Source organism: Mesoplodon densirostris, chromosome 2, assembly GCF_025265405.1.
Source record: "Mesoplodon densirostris isolate mMesDen1 chromosome 2, mMesDen1 primary haplotype, whole genome shotgun sequence".
NCBI lineage: Eukaryota > Metazoa > Chordata > Mammalia > Artiodactyla > Ziphiidae > Mesoplodon > Mesoplodon densirostris.
In genome coordinates this window covers 29,555,619-29,582,011 of record NC_082662.1, presented here as the reverse complement: position 1 = coordinate 29,582,011, position 26,393 = coordinate 29,555,619, and the positions used below count along the sequence as shown (strand labels likewise).

At 43.9% G+C, this 26,393-nt stretch overlaps 1 protein-coding gene across 4 annotated transcripts in view; it reads left to right on the top strand.

Annotated features, from left to right (window-relative positions):
• The window catches only part of KIAA0319L (KIAA0319 like), a 108,608-nt gene that overhangs the window by 76,006 nt on the left and 6,209 nt on the right, over nucleotides 1–26,393 (top strand). For all 4 annotated transcript variants that reach the window (XM_060089470.1, XM_060089469.1, XM_060089471.1 and 1 more), the window contains 14 exons: nucleotides 1,135–1,222; nucleotides 1,686–1,778; nucleotides 3,611–3,743; nucleotides 6,798–7,026; nucleotides 8,209–8,332; nucleotides 9,055–9,187; nucleotides 10,942–11,090; nucleotides 12,731–12,882; nucleotides 13,250–13,388; nucleotides 14,917–15,076; nucleotides 20,376–20,518; nucleotides 21,366–21,488; nucleotides 22,211–22,301; nucleotides 24,779–24,870. In XM_060089470.1, the coding sequence (XP_059945453.1) occupies nucleotides 1,135–1,222; nucleotides 1,686–1,778; nucleotides 3,611–3,743; nucleotides 6,798–7,026; nucleotides 8,209–8,332; nucleotides 9,055–9,187; nucleotides 10,942–11,090; nucleotides 12,731–12,882; nucleotides 13,250–13,388; nucleotides 14,917–15,076; nucleotides 20,376–20,518; nucleotides 21,366–21,488; nucleotides 22,211–22,301; nucleotides 24,779–24,870 (1,849 nt within the window). The remainder of the gene's footprint in view (nucleotides 1–1,134; nucleotides 1,223–1,685; nucleotides 1,779–3,610; nucleotides 3,744–6,797; nucleotides 7,027–8,208; nucleotides 8,333–9,054; nucleotides 9,188–10,941; nucleotides 11,091–12,730; nucleotides 12,883–13,249; nucleotides 13,389–14,916; nucleotides 15,077–20,375; nucleotides 20,519–21,365; nucleotides 21,489–22,210; nucleotides 22,302–24,778; nucleotides 24,871–26,393) is intronic.

The window sequence follows — 26,393 nt, the reverse complement described above, 5'->3', positions numbered from 1 at the left end:
AAGCCATAAATAAATGAAAACATCCAGAGAGTGTGTAGAGTGAAGTAATAAACGGATTGCAATTGGAATCCTGGGGAACACTGTCATGAAAGGTATGGAAGGAAGAGGAAATGGAAGAAAATGTGGAGTAGGCCTAGAAGTGAAAGCCAAGGAAGGAGAGCATTACAAGAAGAAGGAAGTGGTCCAAAATGCTCCATGCATTCAATTAACGTTTACCCAAAGGAGATAATTCAAAAGAAAGAAAAAAATCATTTTACCTGAAAGATGTTCACCACAGCATTAGTTATAATAGTAAAATTTTGGAAACAACCCAAATATCCAACAATGTGAAATGCTTATGTGAATTATGGCACATTTATTCATGTACTCTTCTGCAGCCATTAAAATGACTATTTAAGAGACTGTTCTAATGGGGAAAGTGTTCATGCTAAATGAATGGAAGAAAGAATAATAAAAAGTCCTATATATCGTGATTTTAGCTAGGCCCTGAATACCACTGAAATATGAGCTCCTCAAAGGTAGGGACCTTATCTAATTCCTCTCCAAACCTCAAGCCTAGGACAATGACCACATATAATTGCTTCTCAATACATGTTTGTTGAACAGGTGTACTGTTCATAGCTCTTTTTTTGGATGTGGTAAAAGATTAGAAGGAAATAAGAAAAATGTGATTAATTGGGGTGTTAGGACAATGGGATTGTGGGTGATTTTTTTTTATGTTATGTTCATACAGTTAGTGGAAATCAGGAGGGGGAAATATTCAGATATTTGAGAGCTATTTGGTGTTTTTACAAAATGTTTTTCTTTGCAGAGATGATTGTTTTAATTTCATAACTGTGAAGTAGGATGGTTGGGCCCTTAATGTTCTTCTGAAAAGAAAATGGGAGTACAGAGATGTTGAAATCCCTTCTGTTGTTGCGAGTCAGCTAGTAATAAGATTCACATGAAAAGCTATGGTTTTTTAGTTTATGATTCATTGTTTCATATCTTCAGCTAGTTTACTTTCTCCATTTTGGAAATGGTGCAAGAAGAGGAGAATTCAAGAAACAGCATTGGAAAATTCAGATATATGTGTTATTTTAAATATAATTGCTGCTGTTTGTGGTTGTCTAAAAGATCTTCTCACTTCTGCAGCTCACTCCAGGCCTGTATGAATTCAAAGTGATTGTAGATGGTCAGAATGCCCATGGGGAAGGCTATGTGAATGTGACAGTGAAACCAGGTATGTTACCCAGCCCTGGCCATGTCTCCACTGCTCCTTCTGCAGGATTCCCAAGGAGATGGAGATTTGATTTTAGGGGTTTTAAATTCTCATTCTTTTTTTGTAATATATTTACGTATTGGGCAATTCCTAGTTCACAAAGCTTGTTTGTTGTCCACCTCTACTCAGCTTGCTTGAAAGCAGGAAGTTGCTGCTATAGTACTTCTGATGTAGTAGATAGGACATGAGCATTGAAAGAATGCGCAGGGCATGGCCTTAGCAGTCGTCAGGCTTAGAAGAGGCTTTAACACTCCCAGGTGTCTTAGGTTAGAATGGCAACCTGATCTTGTGACTTTACCATTTGGTGATGCTCAGCTCTCACTTATGTAATGGAAAATGACTTATGCTCCACCCAGATATGGCCTGCTTCTCCTATAATTTATAAAGACCCTCTTCCAATTTCTTGTGGGTCATGTTCTTGCAGAGCCCCGTAAGAATCGGCCTCCTGTTGCCATTGTGTCACCACAGTTCCAGGAGATCTCTCTGCCAACCACTTCTACAGTCATTGATGGCAGCCGTGAGTACTTGTCTAGGCATGATGTTTTAGAAGAGCCTTCACTGTGTACTGGTAGAAGGTTTGGGGCCAGCTATGTCTGCATAGTGTTTAGGCCAGTCCTCGGCCATGTTAGGGGAAGACCAACCATCTGAAGCAATTGATGAGGAAGTAAAAACCAGACAGGCCCTGTTTAAAATCCCCGTGTGGCCTGTCTGCAGTAATAGTTCTGCTCTGAGATGGTAAGAAAGTAGGATTATTCATGTATTTAGCATTATTTTAGTTGAAACTTGCTGGTTTTCAAATTCGCTTGCCTGGAGTTGCCATCCTTAGCTATGGAAACAAAGCTCCTTCCTATCATGACAAGATAAGTAACTGAGAGTCTTGACAAAGAGCTCTCACTCAGCCATCACTGCCTAGCAAGATTCTCGTTAGCCTTCTCCTGGAGAGACTCACAGAATGGAGCACACACCCCTGCCTGGGCCCGTTAACATGTCACCCTTCAGAGTAGTGTCACCTGATGGGTGACATGAGAGGATTTCTGGGCCTTGGCTCTGTGTGTGCAAGAGGTTTCGGGCCTGTCGCCCTCCAGCATTGGCTTGGTCTCTCTGGGGGCCCGTTAAGGCCCTGTCACCCCGAGTGTCTTGGCACAACAGGGGCTTGTGGCAGAGGCAGCTGCTGCTTTAGCAGAGGGATCTCTAGCGGGTTAAACCGTTCATGTAGGTGATTCTGGCCAGAAGAGGAGGACAGAAGAGTAGCAGGCCAAGAGGAAGAGGCAGAACAGGAAGAAACACTTGTGAGAGTGGCAGAAAGGGTTCACTTAGTACCATTTTATTTTATATTTTTGATTAGATCAAAGTTGAATAATATGTAAAGGTACACAGTGAAAAGAATCACTACCCTCCCGGTCTCCCAACTATCCAGTTTTCCTCCAGACAACCAATGGTATTATCTTATGTATCTTTCCAGAGATATTTGATGCGTATATAGGAAAATACATATACAGTCCTTATGACAACACATTACGTGCAGTGTTACGTACAGTGCTTGTTTCTATATGTTGGAGAATTTTTCTGAATTAACACATGCAATACTTCTTCATTCTTTTTTTCCTTTAATGATCACATAACCTTCCATGATATGAATATATGATTTCATTGTATGAATATGTACTTGTTTTCAATCTCTATTGATGACCATTTAGATTACTTTTGACTTGCTATTACAAATAACGTTATTGTGAATAATCTTGTAAGCGTGACATTTAACACAAATATTAAATGTCCTACAGATACACAACACAAGTGCAAGTAGATCTGAAGTATTAAATTGTTAGAAGAGGAATTGCAGGGACAAAGATAAATTTTCCCAAATTGCTCCTTATAGAGGTTGTATCAATTTATGCTTCCACTATGACTTATGAGGGGGCCTCTTTCCCCACACTTTTTACCCACATAATGTGTTGTGAAACTTCGGTGTTTACCAATTTGAGAGGTTAAAAAATGCTATCTCAAGTGTAATTTAAATTTGCATTTCTTTTTTAAGTGAGGTTGAGTATCTTTTCATGTGTTTAAGACCTTTTGATTCTCCTTTTTTTATACATATACTTAATACAGTAGCGTTTTAACCAGAGGTTGCCTGTGTTGGAGTCCTTGGAAAACTACGCAGTGGAATATTCATAGAGAGGCAGAATGACCCAGTAATCCGAGGGAAGAAACACTCTGGAGACATAGTCTGTAATTTCATAAAGTTTTCCTAGCCTCAAATCTCTGGGTAGTTGCCCTGGTTTGTGTAAACTGGATAAGTGCTAAGACCCAGTGCTCTCATGCTGTAACTGATATTTCTTTGTGGTCAAGAAAGCATGGATGATGATAAGATCGTCCAGTACCATTGGGAAGAACTTAAGGGACCTCTGAGAGAAGAGAAGATTTCTGAAGATACGGCCATATTAAAACTAAGTAAGCTCGTCCCTGGGAACTACACTTTCAGGTAAATTTGGATCCTTCAAGTTTACCATAGGCCATTTTTTTCCCCTTATGGGTTTTACGTTCTTATAGGAGTCACTCTGACAGATAACAAATTCCCTGTAGAGTTGGCTGATAATATAGCCTTTGGTTCCACTGGTTCTTTGAGCCATGTTGTAACAGTGGTCACAATAGTCATAACTTTTTAGGGCAAAGGTCCTTGCATAATAGATCAGGATCCACACAGCTAATCCTTCTCAAAGCCTTATTTGGCATATATCCAAACCTTTTTTTAGAATTTCTGTCATTAAGTGAAAGGGCCCATCTTCCTTTGCCTTTTCTCAGGAAAAATCTAGAAGGAATCTACTCTCATCTCTCCCCTTTGGGAAATGCTTCCTCAACTTAGGATATATCAAAATCTTTACTTTTGACTTAGTGGTTTATTTGAATATGATTTGTAGCATCTTTCTCTGTTGGGGATTTTCAGAGAATTTGATTCAAAGTCAGTTCTTTTGGGAACTAGTGTTGATATACTAGACTGTGATTAATGAGTCTGAGGCTGACCCTAGAGTAATCCTCCTTATATTTGCATTACTCACTGTAGGCTACGAAGCACTGGTACATGAGTGTCATGCAAACACCATATGTACACTATACCATCCTCATTTTACGTCTGAGAAGAATGAGGCTCGGTGTATTTACTAACTTCTCTGAAGTCACACAGCTGGAGCTGAAATGCAGATTTTCTAATCCCCAAGTCAGGACTCATTCTACTCTGCTTCTTGACTTGGCCTATATGTATTTTGTTTATGCTTCCTTGAATGCCCTTCTCAATCTGTTGGGACTCCGCCTATCTTTAAGGACCTCCTCAGTTTTCTGTGAGGCTCTCTGAGATCCCTCCAGAGAGGAGAGGGAATGTCCCTCCTCTTTCCCTGTTGCACTCAGTGCCTCTATGTGGTGCCTGCCATGGTGCAACGGCTTGTTCATGGGTATCTGTCTTCCCCACTGGATCTGAGATTAACCACGCTTTAGACACTACCAGAGACACAGCAAGGAATGTCCTAGCACAGCACCTACCATACAAATAAATATACAAGTTCTGACTTAGCAGCGCTCTCACTGACTCAAGACTTCAAGTGAATGAAGGGTAGCTGCTATTACAACAAGGCAGGAGCCTTCTCACTGAGTTAAAATGGAAATGTGAGTTGGTTTTCACCTTGGATTTCTAATATAGGAATTTTAACATTTATGGAATTTAGCCTGGGTGATGTTGACCCTTTTTGAAATAGTAACAATAGTAGCTACTGCTTCTTGAACATTTACTGTGTTAAGTACTGTTCTGAGCTCTTTGCACGCAGTAGCCCATTTAACCCTTGTACCTGGTATTATAATGGCTCTTATTTTACAGATTAGGAAATATAGTCACAGAGAGGTTAAGTAACTTGCCCAAGGTCACACAGGTTGTCTGATTCCAGAGTCTGAGCTTTTAACCACAATGTTAACCTAGAGCGTTTTGGGTGAATGGGATATTGGGTGCAGTCCTTTTTCTCTAAGCCTCAGTCCATGAAATGATGGGATTGGGTTTGATTAGCATTAAGGTCCAATCCGTTTGATTCCACTTACATTTTCCTCTCCCCTGCTTTTACACAGCAGTGGCCTCTTTCCCCAGCCCTGTGGTCAGCTGCTGTTTGGTTCCAGAACTTTTGCGTGCAAGCCAGGGACTGTCTGAGGTGAAAGTCAGCGTAATGGGCAGTTGCCATTTTGCCATCTGTCTATAACTTGCTTTTGTTCTGAAATAGGAGACAAATAAGACATGTTAAAAAAAAACAACAAAAAAAAACTGAAAACAGAAACTGGAAAGAGGAAAACTTCTGTGGATTTTTCTTTTTCAGATGTTTGCTGATTTGCACATGTCTGTGTGTCTGATGTTTTTGTGTTCTTTTTCTAAAAGCTGTAATATCAGAAGTCCCCTTAAGATCATAGGTAAAAAGTGAGATTGTGGGATAAAAACCCCACAGATGTCTGGCTCTTTCTGTGGCTGGTTGTGAGATTTAAACAAACGACTGTGTCTTTTATATGCTTTTCCTCTTTCTGTGAGCAAAATGGAAGCAGCCCAAACCTCCTTGCTTGCTTATGCTCACATTTTGAGGTGGCAAGAGAAGCTTTAGGCTGTTCAGCTGGAAGGCATCACTTAGGTAGAAGCCTGCTCTTACAAATGAACATTTTTTTTTCTCTTGCAAATTCTCTTTCACACTGGCACAAACTGTGGGATGCTTGCGTAGGAGAATTCATTTCCATCTCAGGCTCCTATCTTACTGGAGCTAGCCCTCCTGGTCCATCCTAGAGACTGTCTGCCCAGGAAGTCCATTCTTGTGCTGTGTACACAGCCAAAACAGGATGATGGGAGGAGAGCCTGCTGCAGTCAGAGCTTGCTTTATTTAGTGTAACGTCTTTGAACCCTATAGGAATAGTGGCCAGGGATTATTGCTTCTTAAGACTTGGTTCTGGGCTTTGGAGTCAGAGAACTGGGCTTGCATGTTGGCTCACTATTTAGCTCTGGGCAGGTTTCTTACCTCTCTAAGGCTTCTATAATAGTGAGGTTGATGATACCTATTCTATATGATTGTTGTGAGGGCCAAATCAGACAATGCTTATAAAGGTCCCAGCCACAGACACATGCAGGCAGCAGAGTGAAATGGTGCTAGAGATATATTGTCTAGATTTAGATCCTGACTCCACTGTTTTCAAGCTTTCAAGCTTGGGCAAGTTACTTTACCTTTTTTTTGCCTCGGTCTCCTCATATGTATAAGGAGTAAAATGGGGATAGTACTTTATAGGGCTGTTGTGAGGATTGAATGAGATACAAAGTGCTTAGAACAGTGCCTGGCACACAGTGAACCCTCAGTCAGTGTTAGCTTCTAGTATTACTCTAACTTTCCAAAAAGAATGGGTTAGAATTGGTTACCGATTGGTAATCCTGCCACATTGGTATTTTTTAGCCTTGATTTTCAGTTCTTCCATGTTTATTCCTCTTTCTTTAAGACCACCCCTGATTGCATTCCTCTCTATTTCTTGATAGCTTGACTGTAGTAGACTCTGATGGAGCTACCAACTCTACCACGGCAAGCCTGACAGTGAACAAGGCTGTGGATTACCCCCCTGTGGCCAATGCAGGCCCCAACCAAGTGATCACCCTGCCCCAAAACTCCATCACCCTCTTCGGGAATCAGAGCACTGATGATCACGGCATCACCAGCTATGAGTGGTCACTCAGCCCAAACAGCAAAGGGAAAGTGATGGAGATGCAGGTAGGAGGGAATAGTTTCTGTCTTTTCTTGCCCAGGGAATTAGAGCTGCTGGACTGGGTCACCCATCCAAGACTTATATTTCTCCATCTTAATAACCAAAGTCAGATTAGTGAATAGAACATTTGAATTTTTAAAAAAATCTAGAAAGATTGAGGGGCCTTTAGTTAACACATCAGCAAAAACTTTATCTTAAATGTTTAGTATTAGAGGAAAAGACTGGTAGCTGCTCTAGGATAATTTCAGGGAGTCAAATTCTTTAGAAGCTACAAGGGTGCACATTTTTTTTTTAATTAATTTTTATCGGAGTATAGTTGCTTTAAAATGTGTTAGTTTCTGCTGAAGGGTGCAAATCTTAGTGAGCTCTGTTACAAATTGGAGGAGATTGCCTGACTAGATGGTGAGCATCTTCTCTCTGGAGATATTTAAGAAGAGACTAGATCTGTCACCAGGCAGGTAACGTAAGTAAATGAAGAAAACTGGATGGGGACTGTGGCAAACCAGAGGGCGTAAGCCCTGACCAAAGGGGTCAGCAGCCCTCCAGTCAGGCTGGTTGTTGCCGCACTAGAGTATCGTCCCAGTGTTGCTAGGTCCTCCAGCTTTTCAAGACAAGACAGAAACCTAGACTTCTATGTGAAATTTTCCAACTTTTAAGAACCCTAAGGCCAAATCAAATGTCTGCAAGGTATTAGGTTAGGCTTCTCCGCTGTTGCAGAATCTGTACAGACCTGTAAGGGCATGCACAGCGTTATAAAGCATCTTGGGTCGTTGCTACCATGTTTTATCGAGGCAGCATTGTTAGGATCACGCTGTGTGGCTTCAGTAGGAAGAACATTGTTTTGTAAATTGTGTTATTTTACTATATGTTAATGGTTTTCTTTCTGCTTGGGTCATAGAAGTGGATCTTGATTATCTCTGCACATTTTCCTGTACTCGTCTACCTTGTGAGAGCTCTGACTTTATTTGAAACTGTTGCTGTGTCAGAGGGTTATTTCCTTGAAGGGTGAAACTTTTAACAAGATGTCCCACAGTGTCTGATTGAGCATTCAGTAATTACGTTGAATTGGGAGGTAATGGCCCACTACCAACCTAGGTTTAGAAAACTGGGTAAATCATTTAGACCAGAGTAGGACTTCTTGTATGATGTGATTCCGGGAGTCCACTTGTCTGTATTTATATATCCAGGGTGTTAGAACACCGACCCTGCAGCTCTCTGCCATGCAAGAAGGAGACTATACTTACCAACTCACAGTGACTGACACAATAGGACAGCAGGCCACCGCTCAAGTGACTGTTATTGTGCAGCCTGGTAAGTTCTAACCTTGTGGTGCAGGCTCTTCTGTTGGCTGGTCCCTTGACCCTTGGGGGGAGAAAAGGGCTTGGGTTCTGAGCTCTATGAGGGTGGAAGTGGGAGTTACCAATCCACCAAGCCCCTGGCGGCTGCTATTGTCCATTCCCCTAGTGCTTTCTTCATAGCTAGAGAGAAGGAGTATTTCACGACCTCGCTTGTGCCCTTGCTCTTGGCTAGTTATTGTGCCTTCAAGGGGAGCTAGCAGATAGAGTCTCTGCCAGCCCAAATCTTACCATGTCCTTTTGTCCTTTTTTTTTTTTTTTTTTGGCTGCGGCTCGCAGAATCTCACTTCCCCAACCAGGGATTGAACCTGAGCCACAGTAGTGAAAGCGCCAAATCCTAACCACTAGACCACCAGGGAACTCCTCCCACCATGTCCTTTAAGGGCCAGCTTAAAGCCCACTTCCTCAAGAAAGCCCTACATTATCTTTCAAGCCCTGTCATTTGAACTCCTGTAGCATTATACTTCAATCCATGTTCTTTCAGAATGTTTTATATGTTTCAGTCTTATATTCTTCATGCAAGCTCCCTGACCATATGCTTACTTCACACAGTATCTGACAGTTCTATGAGTGGAGAGGCAGAGTCCTTGAGGCTTCCAGAACATATGTCCCAATTGGTTCCTCTCCTTTCCCAGCTGGACTGCCTGCTTTTGAACTCCCAAGTCTCTTGTCTTCTAGAAAACAACAAGCCTCCACAGGCAGATGCAGGTCCAGATAAAGAGCTGACTCTTCCCATGGATAGCACAACCCTGGATGGCAGCAAAAGCTCAGATGATCAGAAAATTATCTCATATCTCTGGGAAAAAACACAGTGAGTATTGACACAAAATCCTTATATATGCAAGGGCTCCAGACCTTTGAAGAGCAAGGTTTTATTTGCTTTTAAGAGTTTACTTTCTCTTATTAGCTTATCCAAGGGGGATTACTTAGAAAGAAATGTTTGCAATCCCAAACTTCAACTCTAAGAAAAATATAATTTTTGTAAGAAAAAAAAAAAAGAATGCTTACCATTAGCTGTCCCCAGGTAGTACTTTGTGGTCCTGGTGCTTTTACAGGTACAATCCATTTGCTGAAATGCATAGTTTAATTACACTTGAGAGGCAAGATGGAAGGGGTAATGGAGCAGAAAAACACTGTTGCTCAAAATTAACTGGGTAAGGCTGTCAGAGGGGATGGGCCAGAGCAGCTCTTAAGAATTGAAAATTCATCTCCAAAATGAAAGCATTACTCTGGTATTGTTTCCTTGAAGATACCATATACCATTTATGTTAGCCAGAGGCCAAAGGCAATAACCAAAATAATACTAATTAAATTGGAATTACCTAATCGAACCATTCCTGGTTCTCACAATTTCTTTCAGCTCCTTTAAACCATAACAAATGGAACTCAGATTATATGCAGGATCCTACAGGAAGCAATTCCAAGGAAGAGTTAAAAGCATTCCCAATTTCCAAAGGTAGCAACCATAGGACAGACTGGGTTTTTTGTTTTTGCTTTTGTTTTTGACTAGGATGTTAGAGATGGGTGGGGAGGGGCTGTAATTTTACTTGTAAAAGCGCTTGACTTACGATTAGTGAGTTGGACTCCAGAAATGATTTTCCTTAGCTTTCGTTTCTATCTTTTGGAGAACCTAATTTTCTTCAACCCAGCATGTTTTAATTATAACTGTTTATTGAAGATACAGCAGATAAACCTTTTAGTTGAGTTTTATTAGTGTTTACAGCAGAAATAATCCTTAGCATAGCTTCTTGGAGGAGAATCTGTTTCAAGGGGGGCTGCTAGGGTCAGGGTTATACATTTAAACAGCAAAACAAAACAGAGCAAAACCTGGGCGTCTACAGGTTTCTCTGGTTGTCCTGCAGTGTTAAGGAAAGCTCTGAGGCATTTTGACCCTTGAACAGAAGGGCTGTCTGGTATATGTGCAGTATTGTGCCTACATGCTGGCTCAGAGCTCGCTCACCTGCTGCAGCGTGAGGCCACAGGGGAGAAGGAAAGATACGGGGCATCCTGGTTCCTCTGTGCCTCCTGTCCAGGAGCTGGAGGGAGTTTTGCCTGTAGAGCTGCTAAGAAGAGGATCGTTTTTCCCTGAGAGTTCCTCTGTAGCCTTGGCCCATTTCCTTTCCCTGACTTTTCAGCAAGAGGAAGTTTGGCATGTGATTAAGAAATGCATTTTGCTTCTTTTCTGGCAAGAGCTGAACCAACCACTGGGCCAGAAATGCTTTTCAGAAACTTCACTCTTAAATCATTCTTTTGATCAGAGACCTGCTCAGAGCACTTTCTTCCTTTTACTGGAGCAGCAAAGAGTTTGAATGTTCTAGAAGCTCTTACAAAGGATAAGGCTAGATGTGTTTGAAAGCTGGTGAATGGAATTTTCTGATCAGCAGGTAGCCTGTATTTTGGGGCCAAATGACACTCTGTCCAAATGGAATATTTTTAAACATGCCCTCTCAAGGTGTGAGAAACAGTAGTTTATGTCTTAGCTGAGGCAGTAATTGTCTGCTCCTACGGGGACAGGAGAGCAGTAGACAGATACAATTCCTCCCTCTGGTTTCTCTCTTTGTCCAGGGGACCTGACGGGGTACAACTTGAGAATGCTAACAGCAGTGTCGCCACTGTGACTGGGCTGCAAGTGGGAACCTACGTGTTCACCTTGACCGTCAAGGATGAGAGGAACCTGCAAAGCCAGAGCTCTGTGAATGTCATTGTCAAAGAAGGTACCTCACTGCCTTGGGTTGGTGCAGCAGCCTCTGGGCCAGATAACTGAAGAATGCATCATCTCTTGTTTGGTTGCAGAAACTGATTACAGACAAAGTAGGGAAAGAGGTTAGAGGTTAGGGTAGCTCTTAGTTGCTTTTCTACAACAGCCTTTGAGTGAGCTACTTTTAAGGTGAATTTTAACTTCTTGTTTTCCCTCCCTTCCTTCTCAGTTGAATAGGGAGAGAATTAAGGTTTTTTTCCTTTGTATTTTTTTTTAATTTATTTATTTATTTATTTATTTTTGGCTGCCATGGGTCTTCGTTGCTGCGTGCAGGCTTTCTCTAGTTGCGGCCAGTGGGGGCTACTCTTCGTTGCAGTGCACGGGCTTCTCACTGCTGTGGCTTCTCTTGTTGCGGAGCACAGGCTCTTGGCACGCGGGCTTCAGTAGTTGTGGCACTCGGGCTCAGTAGTTGTGGGTCACAGGCTCTAGAGCACAGGCTCAGTAGTTGTGGCACATGGGCTTAGTTGCTCTGTGGCATGTGAGATCTTCCCAGACCAGGGCTCGAACCCATGTCCCCTGCATTGGTAGGCGGATTCTTAACCACTACGCCACCAGGGAAGCCATGCATTTTTATTTTGCCTCTGCTGCTGGGGTTTCTGTGACTCTCCTGCTAGCTACAGTGACACCTGCTGTCAGACCTTAGAATGACTGCCCTGCACTGTAGCTTCCTATGCTCATCCTAGGAGCATGCACGCTGAGGCCAACTTGAGCAAAAGTGGATTGGCCTTGCTCTGGTTTGCAGGCACAGTGATCAGTGATGGTCTTGGGAGAGGTCTATAGGCTGATGGTAGAAAAATTATCAGATATGCAGGTGACCCCCAAACACAGTATACTGAACTCAGTGAGTAGAGAGCACACACTGAGTAAACAAAGCTGCAGGTGGGGCCCAGGATAAGGAAAGTGTCTCTCTTCTTTTTCTCTATTAAAATGCTAAGGAAGGAGTCAAAAAAGATGTTCAGAGAATAACATTTTCAGTCATATATTTTTTTTTTTTTTTTTTTTTTTGCCGTACGCAGGCCTCTCACTGTTGTGGCCTCTCCCGTTGCGGAGCACAGGCTCCGGATGCGCAGGCTCAGCGGCCATGGCTCACGGGCCCAGCCGCTCCGCGGCATGTGGGATCTTCCCGGACCGGGGCATGAACCCGTGTCTCCTGCATCGGCAGGCGGACTCTCAACCACTGCGCCACCAGGGAGGCCCTTCAGTCATATTTTGAAGATAATTTGTGGTATCAGCTGATGAAACCTGAACTTCAGGGCTTTAATCCACTTTAGGCCTTCATTTCCAATCATCATATATCCCCAAGCAGAGAAATGGATTCCTTTGGGGGAGGCTGCTATGAGAGTACAAGAGGAAACTATACTTGTCCCCTCTACTGTACTGGTGTCAGGGGAACATTTCTCTGGGTGGGACTGGAGGCTCAGGACCCGTGGCACTGGTGGCATTAACTCTACACTGTTAGTTGCTGGCATGGATACGCACTTAAAACAGTTCTCCGTTTAAGATAATTTTGAAGTTTAATTTCCTTATAAGCATCACGAGAAGCATTTCTTCTTTTCCTGAATGATACATTTTTTCCCATGGTTCCTCTTTGTTTAGAAATGAACAAACCACCTATAGCCAAGATAACTGGGAATGTGGTAATTACCTTGCCCACAGACACGGCAGAGCTGGACGGCTCCAAGTCCTCAGATGACAAGGGGATAGTCAACTACCTCTGGACTCGAGACGAGGGGAGCCCAGCTGCAGGGGTGAGTGTGCCAGCAGGTGGAGAGCTACACAGGTCAGAGTGGTGCGATGAGGAGAGGAGGCTGAGCTAAACACTCCAGTACCTGTTTTAACCAAGCGGTCTCTTATGTCAAACCTGGACTGTGCTCTGAAATCCAGGGAGGTTAAATGACTTGCTTAGGGTCACCCCTCAAGCTAGTGTGGAACAGAATGTGATTCTTTTCCCTGATCCTGGTTGCTGTGGGCTGTAGTGCCATCACAGAGCAGGAACTGCCCCGAGTCAAAGCCGTCTAGCCCAGAGGGGACTTCGTTATGACAGACACAACAGCTGACTCCACAAAAGGAGTGTGGTTTTGTTCTGCCCTATAGCCATGTCGTTCAACCCCACAGGAGGTGTTAAATCACTCTGACCACCACCCTGTCCTCTTTCTTTCCAACCTGGTTGAGGGAACCTACACATTTCACCTGAAAGTGACTGATGCGAAGGGTGAGAGTGACACAGACCGGACCACTGTGGAGGTGAAACCTGGTGAGTTCATTTAGTGAGGAGTCGGAGTGGAATTGCTGGATCAGCCTAGCAGGGCCTCGATCTTGAGACCCTTCCCCCAGCATGGACAGAGCCAGATGGCATATCCAGCTTTAAAAAAATCTAGAACCCCCAAGCTAAGAACTCCTTAGAGACTTTCTGTTCCACCAAGACCTCTCCTACCCACGCAGAAATATGGACCTCCCCGTACTTAGCTCAGATGGAGAAACAGAAACTCAGAGAGGGCGGGGCCTGCTCAGCTCCACACAGCAGTTGTGTCAGAGCCGGGCCTTTGGGCCCCTACTCCAGCGCTTTCTCCTTTACGTGTGACTGACGAGAGAGGGCTCAGGGTGCTTTGGGAATCTGAGCACAGGAGTGACTTGAGTCAGCTGCAGGAAATGACTTATTTTTTTAAGTTGAGCCTCAGGCTTTATCTGACAACCCCCAGGGAAGGTAAAGTAACTGGCATCCTTTACATTTTTAAGATTTGCAGAAATAAAATTTCTTTCTTAAATAGAACCATGTTTTTGTTTTGTATCAAGGCTAATTTGGTAATAGGGAGGCAGTGAGTATAGGGTGGGGTAGAGCTTTATAAATTCCTGAACAACTGATGAGAAGGTATTAACTTTAAACCTACACTTTATTATCTAGGCCAAGCTAATGTACAGATGTCTTAGATGGGAAGGGATCTTGGCAGGTCTTCCAGTCCTTGTCCTACCTCTCTGAAGGACAGCAGCCAAGACACTATAAAGTCTCTTCTGTGTTTAAAATCAGATCACAGATAGTCTACTAATTATATAAATTATACATCAGGACCGGCAAATGGTGCATCCAAGTACGTGAATAGGTATTCTGAATAGTCACTTTTAACTTGCAAGTGTAGAATAGTCTTTAGGACGTAATCAAAAGTGTAAAGCACAATGGTCTTATAGATAGTTCTAGAGTTGTAAAAACATCGTCCAGCTGTGATGTTGTTTTAAGGAAATCCTTGTTTCTTGGCTGCCTGTATTTCCTTTGTGTTTATGGTTTTCAACACTATAGGGCAGATGTATTCCCATAAGATTGTTGAGATGGAAAATTTCCCTCCCATTGTTGTAGACAAAGTACAGCAAGTTACTGAAAATCAGATTGGATCAGGAGAGATTGCTAGGTACCTGCCACTTGGCCTGGAGAGTTCAGCAAAGCCAACTGGGCAGAGACTTTTAAAACAAACCTTGAAGTGTTTCTCTGTTCCCCACTTCCTTCACTAAACCCCATCACTTCGGCCTGGTCCCCAGCACATGTGTGGTAATTGCCAGGTTGGTGTAGAGACCAGGAGTGCTTCTGAAGCTCTCCAAGCCAGCCCCAGATTGCTGGGGACCAGGACAAAGGAATGGGGAATTCACTATTGTGCCTTTCCATATTGAAGGAGAGCAGTTGCATTTCTGAATGCTCTCACCACATTCTCTCCTGGGCCAAAGCACATGCACAGTGGCAGGTCTATGTTAACTCTCCTACTTCTAAAGCCATGACTGATCCACATGCTTTCCAGATCCCAGGAAAAACAACCTGGTGGAGATCATCTTGGATGTCAACGTCAGTCAGCTAACTGAGAGGCTGAAGGGGATGTTCATCCGCCAGATTGGGGTCCTCCTGGGGGTGCTGGATTCCGACATCATTGTGCAAAAGATTCAGCCGTACACGGAGCAGAGGTAGCTGGGCAATGAATGGGGGGAGAAAAGGAAAGACCAGGGGGTCCCCTGGGCTTCTTGACTGAGCTGAGAAATAGTGTGGGTAGGTAGAGAAGGGTGGGCTCTCTGACCAGGAACCACTCATGGTGTCCTTTTTTTTTTTTTTTTTTTTCTGTGGTACACGGGCCTCTCACTGTTGTGGCCTCTCCCGTTGCGGAGCACAGGCTCCGGACACGCAGGCTAGTGGCCATGGCTCATGGGTCCAGCCGCTCCGCGGCATGTGGGATCTTCCCGGACCGGGGCACGAACCCACGTCCCCTGCATCGGCAGGCGGACTCTCAACCACTGCACCACCAAGGAAGCCCGGTGTTCATTTTTTTAATGAAGAAGAAATGTACTCTTCTAGTACAGGTAATGGACTCTGTACTAGACACTGCAGCAGGGTGCAAGGTCAGAAGAGGTCTGTGATGTTTGAAGACCATAGTCTAGTAGGGGAGATAATCAAGTTAACATATAGCATCAGTACAGGGTAGATTTGACAGAATAAGTGCTATGGTAAGCAGATAGTGTAGGGGGTCCCCAGAGAAAGAGAACCAGGCATGGCTTTCTTGACCTAAGCAAAGCCAATTTTGGCCTAAGCCATTTTGTGATCTAAGCCTGGACACAGTATTTGCCCTTGAACAGGCCTCAGTAATGAATGATCTTAAGGGAAAGAAAGAAGTCAGGAACAGGAAGTTCCCTGGTGGCTTAGTGGTTAGGATTCCAGGCTTTCACTGCCTTGGCCCGGGTTCAATCCCTGGTCAGGGAACTGAGGTCCCACAAGCCGCATGGTGTGGCCAAAACAAAACAAAACAAAACAAAAAAGAATGCAGGAACAAATGACTCTTTTCAGGCAAGAGAAGTAACAATAGCAAAAATAGTAAATCAGTTGTAAAGACTCCCAGCTCTGTTTCAGTGGTAAAGGTAGCCTGAAGTACCTGACAACCAGATCAACTGGAGCCTAAGGAATGATGATATCGACCATTTCTGACCCTCATGACCCTCTGCTAAAACTTGGACTCTGTTGACTTTTGTCCCAATTCTATGCTGAATTCTCCCCTGCTCAAGCCCCTTCACGAATATGCATGTACCCTGAGCTTAAAGCTTCCGCAGTTTTGCTGCTCACCGAGACACTGCTTTGAGAAAGATCCCGGTGTTCTCCTTACTTGCCGCAAGTGATAAAAGTCTTCCTTCTCCTCGTTTTTGGCTTGGTTGTGTCTTTTGGCTCAACACCACGTGGAGAACCCAGTTTTCAGGTAACACAATCATGGAGACACAGGCAAGGGCGATTAATTCTTCCAGGAGGGTTGAGGTCGTCCAGAAATTTCCCAGAAGTAAAACTTGCACTGATCAAGCATAGAAGGACTAGGAGGAAATTCAGAATAGGGGAACAGCGTGAGCAATGGTCCTGTGGTATGAAAGTACGGAGTTTCCTCTGGAAGAAGTCCTTGGGTTCAGAGCATTTACTGGGCCCTAGGATATGGGGGACAATAAGGCTGGCTCTGTAGACTGAGAACAGTCATAAGCAAGCCAAGCAGTTTAGTTTCAATACTTTGGATAGGAGGACTCAAGTTAGTTGGTTTTATATGTGTGAATTTTTTGTTTGTTTTGTTTTTGAAGCAAGGATATTAGATTTTTTTTTTTTTCCTTAGGGAGATCAGTAGTGTGGAGGCTAGACTAAAATAGGGAGAGATCAGGACATCCCTTGCAGTCCATTGGTTAAGACACCGTGCTTCCACAGCAGGGAGTGCAGGTTCAATCCCTGGTCTGGGGAACTAAGATCCCACATGGCACACAGCGGGGAACTAAGATCCCACAGGCTGCACTGCTCGGCCAAAAAAAAAAAAACAAAAAAAACCAGTAAGGAGAGACCAAAGGCTGGGAGACCAATCAGGACGCTTTTGGACTAGTCTAGTAAAAAAGGTAATAACACCTGAATTGAGGTAGTGGCAGTGGAAATGGCAGAAGAGAAGAGGAAATTAAAAGAAATTCAGAGGTAAATCAGTAGGACTTGGTGACCTTTGGGGAATGAAAGTGAGTGAGTCATTAAATATGAGGATTTTTGTTTGGATGCCTAGATAGATGGTGAATGCCATTAACTGAGATTAGGGATACAAAAGGAACCAGTTTCAAAGAAAAGATAATGAGTTCAGTTTTGACTGTTGAAGTTGGGGTATCTTATGGGTTACATAGGGACAGGTAGTAGCACATATAGGCTGGAACTTGAGGTGGAAGGAAAGGCCTGAGATAGGGAGTCACTACATACAGGCAGGCGTTAAGGCCATGAGGACGGATGAGTCACACTGGGAGAGTGTCAGGAGGGTTAAGGACAGAGCACTGGAGAACATGAGTATTTACGGGGGAGGCAAGGAAAGAAGGGCCAGCAAAGGAAACTGAGAAACAGCCGTCAGAGAGGTGGGAGGAAGACCAGGTGGGAGCGGTCTGCTGGAAGTTAAGGGACAAGCTGGCAGTAAGGGGCGCTGCCAAAGGAATCAGGTGCTATAGAGACAGGTGTGGTGAGCACGCAAAACAGGCTTTTGGGTTTGTAATTAGTAGATCATCAGAACTATAGTGAGATCATTTTACTTAGATGCTGGGAGAAATTTTTTTTTATAGTTTGAGGATACAGAGATGGTAAGTATAAAGCCTCTTTGAAGAGGCTGGTGTTGAAAACAGTATGGGAGACAAGCTCAGAAGAACACCTTTTAAAGATAGGAAATACTTGAACATTTTTATAGACTGAGGGGAAGGCGCAGAGGAAAGGTAGATGGTGGCGACTGGGGAGGCGGGTTATACATGGAGGTAGGTCTGGGGCGCTGGCTGTGGGCAGAGCAGGAGACCACTTTTCCTGGAGGCAGGAGGAAAGGAGGCAAGATGTGCTATTATGGGTGAATTTAGAAGTAGAGAAGGATGAAATTTGAGAGTACTGGGACCAGCGTCCTGTTTTTTCTCTGAAACTGGAGGCAAGGCCATCTGCTTTGAGGAGGTGAGAATGAGGTGGGCAGCCTGAGGAAAGTGGTGAAGGTTGAGAACAGCAGCTCCAGGAAAGGATGCTGGCTTTGAGCAATACCGGGGTCTCAACCAAGGTTAGAGACATGAGGTGAGAGCAGCGATTCCCAACTCCAGCTGCGTAATAGTATCCCCTGGAGCTTTTATGAACATACCATTACCCAAGCCTCACCCCCACAGATTATGATTCAGTTGGTCTGGAGTGAGGTCTGGGCACCTAAATTTTTAAAACTCCCCAGGTGAATCTCATATGCAGTCAGGGTTCACTGGGTCAGAGACAGCATGATGATTAGGACTTTCTTTTTAACCTCTGCTCAGCAGCCTGGGAATAGGAAAAGGGAAGGTGGCTGCTGGGATCGATCAAGCTGGTGGGAATTGGCTGGGACAAAGCAGTGGAAGACACTAGCGAGCGTGCGGGTAAGAGCGTTGCGGAAGGGTTTGCTTGCACACTTGCCGTCACTGCCTCTGGGACACGAGGAAGAGAGAAGCATCACAGTGACTCTGGGTTTCTGGCTTGGCCTAGATTGGCTTAGCTGAGGAATTCAGGAGGAGGATATGATTGGAGAGAGATAGCTTATTACAATGGGAAAGAGCATGGGCCTCACACCAGGCAGACCTGGCTTCTGAGTCCTGCTCTGTTAGCGGCAGCTTTGTGACAGTGGGCAGGTTACTGCACCTCTCCGAACCCGTTCTTCACTTATAAAAATGCTAGCACCCATGTTACAGGGTTGTTGAAGATTACATAAGATAATGTTTGTGTAGTCTCTAACACTTAATGAGTTAGTGATTATTATAAGTTTATTTTGGAACATGTTGAATTTGAGATGCCTGTGGAAGATCTGGTATAGATATTCTAGCAAGCATTTGCAGATACAGATTTGGTCACTCAGGAGGGACATAGGGAGAGGAGACAAAGATTTGAGGGTTATTTGTATATAGACAGAAATTGAAACTATAAGCATGAATTAGGTAACTAGGAGAAAATATGAGAAATGACCACAGATTTCTTTTAATTAATTTTTATTGAAGTATCGTTGCTTTACAATGTTGTGTTAGTTTCTGCTATACAGCAAAGCGAAGCAGTTATACATATACATATATCCTCTCTTTTTTAGATTTCCTTCCCATTTAGGTCACCACAGAACAGTGAGTAGAGTTCCCTGTGCTATATAGTAGGTTCTCATTAGTAATCTGTTTTATATATAGTAGTGTATATATGAGAAATGACCACAAATCTTTTATGGAAAAGGTTTGTTTCTTGAATTTGGAGTTTATTATACCCATTGTTAGCCTCATATGCAGCACGCTTTTAAAAGTCTTAGAACAGGGCTTCCCAAACTTTCATGTCAATCCACCCATAGAAAATGATGCTGTTTATATGGCACTTTGGGATAAAGAGACAGTTATACTGGAAGCAGCTGGTCCAGGGCCTGTGGGATACCCAGGTCCCACCCAGCCACCCTGTGTGCTATGGGGATCAATACCTGGGGCTCACCTATAAACCCAGTGTGACCCACTGATTGGGAAAGTTCAGTTTGTGAGACTAACACGGAGTCACGAAGCAGGCTGCCAAAAATGGAGGCCAAGACAGAGAGAACAGATTTTGTGCCACCCAGAAGTGAGTTCAGACATGGTCTACCTTGGACAGAAGTTGACGGTCAGAAAGTAAACAGATTCTGGGCCTAGAATAACATGATCTTGCACCGGCCACACCATTGTGTGTCGTCTTTATCGTTGCTGTCATAGTAATGATCATTTTGGCTATGTTTTGATCTATGGATAATGCTTTGATGCTGTCCAACAATTAATATTTTACAAAGCACTGTGGTTTGTCTCACAGATAACCCAGCACAAACCCAACAGCACCACACTCTTAGCTGTTAAAAGGCTGACAGCAGGGATGTACCCATAACCAAGTCCCCATTTTTCTGGCCTCCAGTTAGCTTTTGGAATAGGTCTTCTTGTTAGTTGGGGCAGCTTAGGCCTTTTCTAAAAGCGTAGGCTTTAGAGTCAGACATATCAGGGTTGGGATCTGGCTCTGCCATAATTAACTGTGTGACCTTGGGCAAGTTACTTAACCCTTCTGAGCCCCAGTGTTGTCCTCTATAAAATGGAGATGATGCTGATAACCCCTTTCTCACGGGCTTCCTGTGAGAGAATGTGTATAACACTTAGCACAGGGTCTGGCACAGACAGAAGGTACTTAGCAAATGATAGCTACTGCTATCGTGTTGACAGCTTAGCTCATTCATACTGTTGCATGTCTCTGCAGCACCAAGATGGTATTTTTTGTTCACAATGAGCCTCCTCACCAGATCTTCAAAGGCCATGAGGTGGCAGTGATGCTCAAGAGTGAGCTGCGGAAGCAAAAGGCAGACTTTCTGATATTCAGAGCCCTGGAAGTCCATACTGTCAGTGAGTAATTCTGGGAAGTTGGGAATGAGAGTCCACCCAGTGTCCACAGCTCACCTGTCAGTCCCTGCTGTCCTTGGGCTTCATTTCCTGTTCTCTGGGAACAAGGAGATAATCGCTTTCCTCAACTACCATTTTTTCTTGAAAGAGTCTCCACTCATTGCAGAGCTTCTTAACCTTCCATGGGCCCCTGAGATAGCATTATGAGGGGCTGTGAGTTTGAATGGGAAAAAAATTACATCCTTATTTTCACGAACCTCTAACAAATTTATTGTTTTCCTCAATCATGAAGGTAGGCAAGAAACTACAGCTAGTATTAACAGAACATGTGACTTTAAGGCAATAGAAATCTCATAATTTTGTATCATACTACGTAATGAAATAGCATTTTTACTCATCACCGCTTCAAAATTATGACAGTTGTTAGACACACTTCTAGATCTTGTTACTTAATATTTTAATAAAGACGCACATATTATTTTAAAGTTTTGTATTCTTAAACACTTCAAAAACATGTATAGTATAATTGCCTTCCTTTGTAATACTATGAGTTTTATTTTGGCAGTTATTCAGAGAAGGGGGTCTGTGGGACATGAAAGATTAAGAACTGCTGATATGGAGAAACAGCAAGTAAAAACAGTCTGGAGCCCTTCTAACTGCTCCAGCTTTATCCATGATGTTAACAATGGGCACTGTGCCCAGCTATAAAGGTCCTTGGGGCAGGTCTCCAGGAAATGTCATCACAGGCTATTGAGCAAGGGGATCCCTTCGCATCTTCATGGGCACTGGAATTTGGTCAACCCCCGGCTCTGACTCCCCTTGACCTTTTTCCCTTTCCTGATACTTTCAGCATGCCAGTTGAACTGTTCTGACCATGGCCACTGTGATTCATTCACCAAACGCTGTATCTGTGACCCTTTTTGGATGGAGAATTTCATCAAGGTGCAGCTGAGGGATGGAGATAGCAACTGTGGTGAGTTTTCTGCTTGGAACTGTGCCAGCTGGTTTGGCATTGAATGTGGCTCTGAGTTGAGTGGGTGGGTGTTGGTGTTTCCAAGGCAGATGAGCAAGCAAGGAGAAGAACTTTGTGTATTTTCTGTTTGCAGAGGACTTTTACTTGCTTCCTCCACACTTGCTCAAGGTTAGAGGAAAGCTCTGAAGCAGTTTTTTGTTTTTGTTTTTGTTTTTTTTTTTGGCCTCCCAGCACAGCTTGCGGGATCTTAGTTGCTTAGTTCCCCGACCATGGATTGAACCTGGGCCCTGGCGGTGAAAGTGCCGAGTCCTAACCACTGGACTGCCAGGGAATTCCCCTGAAGCAGTTGTTTAAGAAGAAACAAGCTTAAATCAGACCAACTACAAAATGCAGCCTAAATCAGAGGAGCCGCAAGGCCTCCTGTCTTTTTGGAGTGCCTGTGTACTCTGGCCCCAGGTTTCCATTCCCCCCTTTCCCTCTGTTAAAGCTCCTTACAGCCTGCCCCACTGCCCCAGAGTCTCAGAGCACCAGCTAGAAAACAGGGGCAATTCATAAGGTTTAAAGTTTCAGCTGCCTTTAACTCCAAGGTCTCACCTTCCCTGGGGAGCCCGAGGGGCCTTCTTGTTTACAGAGCGAAGCCATCTCCTGCCCAAGGTGGGCAGCCCAGACCTCCCTTCTAGCCTCTTTTCTCACTGCCCTTAATATTTTGTTTCTCTTGGCAGAGTGGAGCGTGTTATATGTTATCATTGCTTCCTTTGTCATTGTTGTTGCCTTGGGAATCCTCTCCTGGACTGTAATCTGTTGTTGTAAGAGGTAAGATGGACTTCCCCTGGAAATTTGTTCGGGCTTCTAATTACATATTTATTCATTAGAGAGGTATCTGGCACCTTCTATATTGAGGGCGCTGAGTCCTGGGTTTCTTCCCTTCCCATCGCTGTTACAAGCCATGGCCCACCCACAGCATGCACAGAGAAGTTCTCCTTACCTCTGACACTCCTGAAGGCAGAAGCACACTCCTTTAGGCTGAGTGGCTGTCACTGCAGTGATTTGCCACCTGGAAAACGTGGCTGTGGCTGGAGTGGGAGTGGGAGTGCCTGGGGTGTGGACCTGGCTCTTATCTCTAGGGTGTGTGGCCTTTAATACTCCACACCTCAGCCTCACCACCTTAGCACATGGGTTCTTTTAAATTGCGGTATAGTTGCTTTACATTGTTGTGTTAGTTTCTGCTGTACAGCGAAGTGAATCAGCTTTATGAATACATATACCCCCTCTTTTCTGGATTTCCTTCCTGTTTAGGTCACCACAGAGCATTAAGTAAAGTTCCCTGTGCTGTACAGCAGGTTCTCATTACTTCTCTATTTTATACATATTAGTGTATATATGTCGATCCCAATCTCTCAATTCATCCCACCACCCCTTTCCCCCCTTGGTGTCCATATGTTTGTTCTCTACGTCTGTGTCTCTATTTCTGCCTTGCAAACAGGTTCATCTGTACCATTTTTCTAAATTCCACATACGTGCGTTAATATATGATATTTGTTTTTCTCTTTCTGACTTACCTCACTCTGTATGACAGTCTCTAGGTCCATCCACATCTCTACAAATGACCCAGTTTGGTTCCTTTTTATGGCTGAGTATATTCCATTGTATATATGTACCACATCTTCTTTATCCATTCATCTGTCGTTGGACATTTAGGTTGCTTCCATGACCTGGCTATTGTAAATAGTGCTGCAGTGAACATTGGAGTGCCTGTGTCTTTTTGAATTATGGTTTTCTCTGGGTATATGCCCAGTAGTGGGATTGCTGGATCATATGGTAATTCTATTTTTAGTTTTTTAAGGAACCTCCATACTGTTCTCCATAGTAGCTGTATCAATTTACATTCCCACCAACAGTGCAAGAGGGTTCCCTTTCTCCACACCCTCTCCAGCATTTGTTGTTTGTAGATTTTCTGATGATGGCCATTTTAACTGGTGTGAGGTGATACCTCATTGTAGTTTTGATTTGCATTTCTCTAATAACTAGTGATGCTGAGCATCTTTTCATGTGCTTCATGGCCATCTGTATGTCTTCTTTGGAGAAATGTCTATTTAGGTCTTCTGTCCATTTTTTTGATTGGGTTGTTTTGTTTTTTTTTTTAATATTGAGCTGCATGAGCTGTTTGTATATTTTGGAGATGAATCCTTTGTCCGTTGTTCTGTTTGCAAATATTTTCTCCCATTCTGAGGGTTGTCTTTTTGTCTTGTTTATGGTTTCCTTTGCTGTGCAAAAGCTTTTAAGTTTCATTAGGTCCCATCTGTTGATTTTTGTTTTTATTTTCATTACTTTGGGAGGTGGGTCAAAAAAGATCTTGCTGTGATTTATGTCCAAGAGTGTTCTTCCTGTGCTTTCCTCTAAGAGTTTTATAGTGTCTGGTCTTACATTTAGGTGTTTAATCCATTTTGAGTTTATTTTTGTGTATGGTGTTAGGGAGTGTTCTGATTTCATTTACATGTAGCTGTAGCACATGGGTTCTTAATTTGTCCGCCTGCCTTTCAGTCTGGGATTCTCACGTGTACATGTTTTTACCTAATTGTAGACTTAGGTTAGTCATGATTAAGTCTTTCAGGTTTTTTCATTTAGTCTTCCTAGCTAGTCTTATAATATTTAATGGTAACATTTATTATGTTTTTAATTATTAATAATAGGTATCATTTCTATGTTTACTGTGTACCAAGCAAAAATGTATAAAATATGTATAACATTTTATACATTTTATAGGTAATATCTTTTTTAATATGCATAACAACCTTTTCTCAGGAAAATGACATTTTCCATGGACACACAGTTAATAAGTGGCAGAACTGAGATTCAACCTGCAATATAATCTCACAATAAAACTTAGAAAATTAAAAGAATTTAAAAAAATTCCCACCAGCCTAAGACAACCACCATTAACAAGGTTTTGCTGGTTTAATGCTTTCCTCCACCCTATACCCTTTAAGCATAGGAGTGTCATCTTATTTACATTTTTAACCCATCTATCCTTCCTTCATTGCCACTGTGGAGTGGTGAGTCCATGATAAAATGATAATGTTTCCTTTACCTTTTCCCAAATTGGTGAGGACTATTTGAATAACAAATCACAGCTGCTACCTTTCCCAGCTGAGACACAAGGAGAAACAGCCCTTCCATTAAGCAGCATCCCCCAAGACAGGGCTCTGCATGCAGTCTGGCTGCCACCCTGTGGTGGGCTGCCTGAACCTCACACAGAACCTCTTTCCTGAGCAGGGGATTGTGTTTTTCAGACAAAAAGGAAAACCTAAGAGGAAAAGCAAGTACAGGATCCTGGATGCCACGGATCAGGAAAGCCTGGAACTGAAGCCAACCTCCCGAGCAGGTAGTGGCCCCGGGAACTGGGAACCGGGGGTGTCTAGGTTGGTGCACTCTCCCTGAAGAGCCACCACCATCACCTGTCCCTCCTCAATGTGTTTTTGTTGGCAGCTCTTTGTGCTGGAAAAGCATCTTGTCCCCTCCCTGACGAGGGCTCAGGGTCGGCTTTGCCCTGTGGGGGCAGAAGCTGCCTACTGGACAAGCTCGGACTCCAGGGCTCACTTCTTAGTGGTCCTTTGACTGTGCCGAGGGGCTCAGCCTCTTGCTTTCCTTTGCCTGCTCGTTCCCCTCAGGGTTCCTGCCTGGAGCTGAGCTTTTCAAGCTGCCCCCGTAGTCGGGCTCAGGGACCTTGGTCTCTTCTCCCTGATCAGTCTGTCCTTTCTGGGCAGACAGGTGAGGCCATGAAGAGATCAAAGCCAGTGTCTGCCAGCTGGCCTCCTTGCCAGCCAGCCATCCTCTCCCATCTTCCTCTCTCCAGTATTTGTCAGGTAGATCCACAGGCTCCATCATTGTCTTAGAGCAGGTGGAGGGCAGCTCCCCTGCTGGCTCCAGGTGCACTGGGCTCATCTGTCAAAGAATTTCCAGCTGCACAAGCATTAAGACGGCTTTCAGTGATGGGGCTCGGAGGGCCAGGGTGGGTAGAGGGCCCTCCGTCCTTGTCTGGACTAGGTCATCGGCGAGGTTCCCATTCATCACGGATGCCACAGCACAGGCCTCATCTCTTTATGGGAGCTGGACTCTATATAGAGCTATTCCTAAACACTCTGCAAGTAGAACTAGTTTTATACAAAGTATTTATTAAACGTCTCTCGTGCTTAAAGCTTCGTATTAGGAGAGGCTGTAAGGGTACTATAGAGAGTTCTAAACCATAGGCTGTGCCCTCAGAATTTCACTGTAGTGAGCGAGAAGACATATGAGGAGAGAATAAATGCTCACAGGCAGTCTGGGCTCTGTCAGCACCCAGGCAGCTTGGTTAGGGAACACTGTGGGGCGGTGCCTGGAGGCTGGGGCCTAGTGAACCACACAAGTGCAGCCAGAGTGCCACACAGGATACCGAGGATGAGGCCTCGAGGGGAGAACGTCGTGCAGCACCATCTGCAAGGTAGCCAAGGTTGTGTTTACGTTGCTCTGGCAAGGCTTTTCCACTCCTTGAAGTCATTCGCGACTTACTTTTGGTCTGGTAGACGTGGCCTTGGTGAGCTTACGTCACTGTGCTTTTCTGAGATCCTCCTCCTTGCTGGTATCTCTCTTTTCTAAACAAATTTTGTTGGTTCGTATTTCTGTCCAGAAAGCGCTTTCTCACCCTTCCCTTAACCTGCCAGTTAAGGTCGTGCTTATCTTTCTCCCACGTTGTCTGTTTTGGCATTTCTCTCACTGTATGATATCAGTTATGTTATTGTTTGTCCACTTACTAGTCAGTAATATCCTTGAGGGCAGGGACAGTACCTTATTCATCTGTAAATATGGATTAATACCGCTGTGTACCAGGCCCTATGCCAGATACTGGTTACATTACAGTGAACTAAACAG